The following is a 5,000-nucleotide window of genomic DNA, read 5'->3' as shown; positions in this document are numbered from 1 at the left end:
TCCTCCTCTCCTCCTCTCCTCCTCTCCTCCTCCTCCTCTCCTCCTCTCCTCTCCTCCTCCCCCTGGTCTTTTCTCTTACATCACATTTCTCTCTTACATTTCTTTCCTTAAACCTCATCTCCTCCTTTCTCTTCCTCCTGTCTTCACCTCCTCTCTAACCTTCACTGCTCTTCACACCTCCTCTCCTTGTCTCTCCTTCCTTTCGTCATCCTCCTCTTCATGGCACCTCTGTTTGTTCAGCTGTATTTCTTCTCCTTTGCTCCTTTCTTTTGCCTGTACCTCCTCCTCTGTGCTCCTCTTTCCTCATGTCACCTCCTCCTTTTACACCCATCATCTCGTTCTATTGTTTTTCCTTTAGTCTCCTCTCACCTTCCCTTCTCCTCCCCCTCTTCATTTTCTCAGCCCCTCCCCCCTCCTCCCCCCTCCTCCTCTCCTCCTCCCCCTCCTCCTCCCCCTCGATGCATCCGTTCAACAGTTGATCTTTCTGATATTAACGACCTTTGAACTCCGTCTACAGAGCAGCGATCGATCAGTAAAACCAGCACTGAGCCTGATTTGTTTCATCATCCATATTCATACTCACGCTGTGTGTGTGTGTGTGTGTGTGTGTGTGTGTGTGTGTGTGTGTGTGTGTGTGTGTGTGTGTGTGTGTGTGTGTGTGTGCGTACCTGAGCCATTTGTCACTGTCTGTCCACTCACTCTACTGTCACACATTCAGATTTAAATGTATGAGGTATTGATCCAGGTGAACACACACACACTCGGGCAGAACCACAGACCAACGTAAAGGTCTGTTCCCTTCAGAATAAGAGTCTGTCTCAGCGATGGAGAGGGCCGAGGTCTCGGTGAACCTCTGCTCTGCTTTCAGCATCACACCCTTTTATTCGGAGCTACGTTCATGTGTGAAGGAAAGTTTCCTCCAGTCTTTGACATGTTGCTGCTGGATGTCAACAAACCAATCATTGTTTTATCATTAATGTCAAACGACTCTTGTAGTTTAATCAGTCAGTAAATAAATTCCTTTAATGCTAATTGATTCTCCGCAGCGCTGACTCAGCCCACATCCATCACATTAAAGTGTAAGCGGTTCTTGTTCTCCACACATCTGCATCTGAATAATAAGATGTGTCAGTTTTATTAGTCAAAAACGGGTTCACACTGTTGGTGTCAGGAGAGGATGGTGAGCGGGGTTCGGTTAGTGACAGAGCAGATTTGCTGCTTTTTTATGTTGCATTGTGGGAAAGTTTGAATCTATTACATATAGTCGAATAAAATAAATATGAGAGGACTAAAAAAATGAATAATAAATAGTGAGTAATGAGAGATTTCAGGTGGATTCCCAGTGTGATGCATTTCCTGATGAAAAAGTTCATCTGCAGGATAAAGTTACAGACTGGTCCAGCAGAGAGCAGGATTAAAGATTAAAGATACAGCTCAAAGAACATACACTTTCACTTTCTTTAGATTAAATCAATTCTTTATTCCAGTCAACACAAACAGGTTCAGCTGATCTCAAGATTAAATATTGAAATCAAAAGTAAACAAATAGAAAATCAGATAAAAATCAAAGGTTGGCCTCGGTGTCTCTCACCCTGACGGACACTTTGTTTTTCAGCGTCACAGTCACAGTTTTATGTTTCTCACTATTCAAATTAAACTTCGATCGGCATCTAGTGGCTTCATCACCTTCGGGTCCTTAAAACCTCACCGCTGACACCAGGAGGCGCTCAGCCACAACAATAAGAAAAGACCACGGTGGGTGATGTCGTGAAGTAGCGTGGGATCATGGGAGTTGTTGTCTTCATCACCATCACCGTCAGCTCCTCCTGGAGGTTTTTACCAGCAGCTGAATTCTCCACAGAGGTTTCCTCCTCCACAACAAACAGACCAGTTTAAGTTCCAGACGACTAAAATCCTTCATCTGCTTATAGAATATAGAATATATATATATATACACATATATATAGAGAGAGAATGAATGATATATATAAATATAGAGTTGAAAACCACCAATGTGTAAAAAGTGGATCTTTAAACTAGATTAAAGTCAACAACACAACACTGACACATGATCAAAGAGGATATGATGTCATCGACTCTGCAGCTGAAGTCACTCTGAAAAACTCTGATCTGTTGTATTGTGGCCTTACGACATGATGATCAATACATCACTGAGGCAGGAGAGATGCATGAAGGATGATGATGACGATGATGAAGATAGAGGATGTTTGGGGGTCGGGTTTCCTCATCAAACGTTCTCCTTTCAATTCAGGTGGAAAAAAGAAGAAGAAGCGGCTTAAATTAAGAAATTGCTCCCGAGCGATTTGCGAGTCACACTCATCCAATTACAACAGTGATGTCGCGAATGCTTCACCGCGAGCGCGGCGCGGTGTCATTACCCTAACAGCTATTAAAGCAGATGCGGTGCTTTGTAATGTTGGCTGGAGCTGTGGAGGGATGCAGCCCGCCTCCCCTTCCACTGACCCCGGGGCTAATGGTCCAGAACCGCTCCACCTGCTCCGTAATATCACCGGCTGAAGACGCATCCAGCCGTTTGGCCAAACTAATAGAGGGACACTCCATGATTTAACAGGGAGCTCAAGTGTGTGTGTGTGTGTGTGTGTGTGTGTGTGTGTGTGTGTGTGTGTGTGTGTGTTGTTATACTTTTATCCTTGTAAAGAGCGAATGGTGCCATCAAGGTAGAATATGAGAGAAACCACGTACAGACCTGGACTCGGCGTGAGGGTTGAGGAGGTAATAACTAAAGTAAATCCAGGAGAGTCTGATGTTTCTCTGGGTGATTAAACAGGAGGGGGGGGGGTTTGATATCTTATCTTTTTATACGCTCATTAGACTCTAAGGAACAATTCTTCAGTCTCAATGACCAGTCACAAATATTAAGCATTACGTTTGTAATTTACTTAAATGTGCACTTCGTTTCTTCACAGACGTGGTTTGATTTTGCAGATGAGAATTAAATGGACACTTTTATATTTTGTTCTGATATCCTGTAGTTAAAGAGAAAACGTCTCTCACGTCTCTGCGTTAAGTCTGGAGCTTGGATCAGGACGTGTTGACCACACCTGTGTGCTGTTTAAGGGTTAATTAGAAATGTGATATTGTGCTGTAGTAATTATTGTTGACACACACACACACACACACACACACACACACACACACACACACGTTTGTTTACTGGTTGAGAAAAGTGCATCGTCTGCAAAGGAGAGTAAAACCAGAAGATGACGTTGACCAAACTCTGCAAACAATCTCAGTAAATGTCACAGTCCCCGAGAGTGAAACAGAAAAGAAAAGAAAAGAAAAGAAAAGAAAAGAAAAGAAAAGAGTGGAAAAGAAAGAAATAGAATAAAATGGAACAGAATAAAACTGAACTGAATAGAATGGACTGCCTCTCTTGTCATTGAACCTCGTCATACAGTGAAATTTGTTGTGCAGCTCCTGAGGACGTTTCACACTTCCATCCATCCATCCACACACACACACACACACACACACACACACACACACACACACACACACACCTGTCCAAGCAGGTGAGCGACAACAAAGCAGCCAACAGTTTGAAAAGATATTTTAAATATACTGATATAAAGTGCAGTTATGTCTATGAGAGATATGAACCGTACAGACGTCCTCTAGACAAACTGGTGATGAAAGGTTGTTTTAAACAAGAGCAGCATCAACATCTAAAGACACTGACGATGAAAACCTCCTCACTCTGGCAGGTGAAGGCTGAATCGAGTCCTTGTGTGTCGACATTCACTCCCTCGTTATTTTTCTGCTGCTTCTTGATGAATTCTGTTTAATTTGAGAGATTTCTCAGCGTTTCTTATTTTCCAGCAGCTCAGTGTTCTGACGTCGTCGCCGCTAAAGTGAATAAAACGGGATTGAATTGCAGCGAACTGAGGCAGAGGTCACTCTCACCTCACTAACTGTGCTGCCTGCACCATTGGTGTTGAATGACTGAAATTCCTTTTAATGTGCTGCAGCGTAATGACCTTGGAACATACACTGTTTCTCACACACACACACACACACACACACACACACACACACACTGAACGCCTCATTTATTGGAGTCTGATCTGCACAGGAACATCCTCTCCTCTTATTTCTTCTTCTCTTGTTTGTCTGGTTTTTCTTTGAAGCAGTTTCTGTTATTTGTACTTCCTGAATGTGTGTGTGTGTTTTGTGTTTGTGTCCAGGACCCGACCCGTGTGGTCAGCCCGGTCATTGACATCATCAACATGGACACGTTCGCCTACGTGGCGGCCTCGGCTGACCTGCGCGGAGGTATGGAAACGCTCCTTCAGTGTGTCGGAGGATGACGGAGAATCCTCCTGTGTGATGAGTTCATGAACCTGGAAACCAGAAACCTCTGAGGCATTAGTTTCAACACACGACCTGCAGTGATTTTATTCTTGTGATTTTTGATTTTCTTTAAATTCAGGAACAACCCGTGCACAAATGTAATATATGAGGATATGTAGAGAAATACCCGAGATGACGAGATATTATCAGGAGAAAGGACTTTGTTATCTCGACATAACAAGATATTATACGGGGAAAACAATTTTCTGTTATCTCGACATAATGAGATATCATCAGGAGAAAAGGATTCTGACTGAACCTCATCCACTCAGTCGCAGTGACACTCCTGCTTAGCAACAGTCCTCCGTCTGCAGCTGATCTCTGATTATAAAGAGGAAACAAGCTTTGTTACCTGGAGATAAAGGGATAATTATCTCGTTATCTCGGGATAACGAGCGTTGTTATCTCGAGATGAGTACGGCCTTTCTCTTGCTTGTTGTAATGTTGGAAGTGACTGGCAGCAGTGAAGGACGCAGGTCTTCTCTCTGCTGAACTGAGCAGCAGTTACAGACGAGCTGAAGCCAAATGACCTGATCAAACATCAGAACGAAACAGCAGCTGTGTTCTCCGCTCGTCTCCCTCCGTCATCCCTCGCTCCGTCTGAAGCC

General features: G+C 43.7%; 1 protein-coding gene across 3 annotated transcripts in view; it reads left to right on the top strand.

Moving 5' to 3' along the window:
* Window positions 1-5,000, top strand: part of galnt14 (UDP-N-acetyl-alpha-D-galactosamine:polypeptide N-acetylgalactosaminyltransferase 14 (GalNAc-T14)) — a 146,155-nt gene that overhangs the window by 112,278 nt on the left and 28,877 nt on the right. For all 3 annotated transcript variants that reach the window (XM_056405006.1, XM_056405005.1, XM_056405004.1), the window contains one exon: window positions 4,227-4,314. In XM_056405006.1, coding sequence (XP_056260981.1) covers window positions 4,227-4,314 — 88 coding nt within the window. The remainder of the gene's footprint in view (window positions 1-4,226; window positions 4,315-5,000) is intronic.

Source organism: Seriola aureovittata, chromosome 19 (assembly GCF_021018895.1).
Source record: "Seriola aureovittata isolate HTS-2021-v1 ecotype China chromosome 19, ASM2101889v1, whole genome shotgun sequence".
Classification (NCBI taxonomy): domain Eukaryota; kingdom Metazoa; phylum Chordata; class Actinopteri; order Carangiformes; family Carangidae; genus Seriola; species Seriola aureovittata.
The sequence above is the reverse complement of the archived record's forward strand: the minus strand, read 5'-3'. Positions and strand labels throughout refer to the sequence as shown.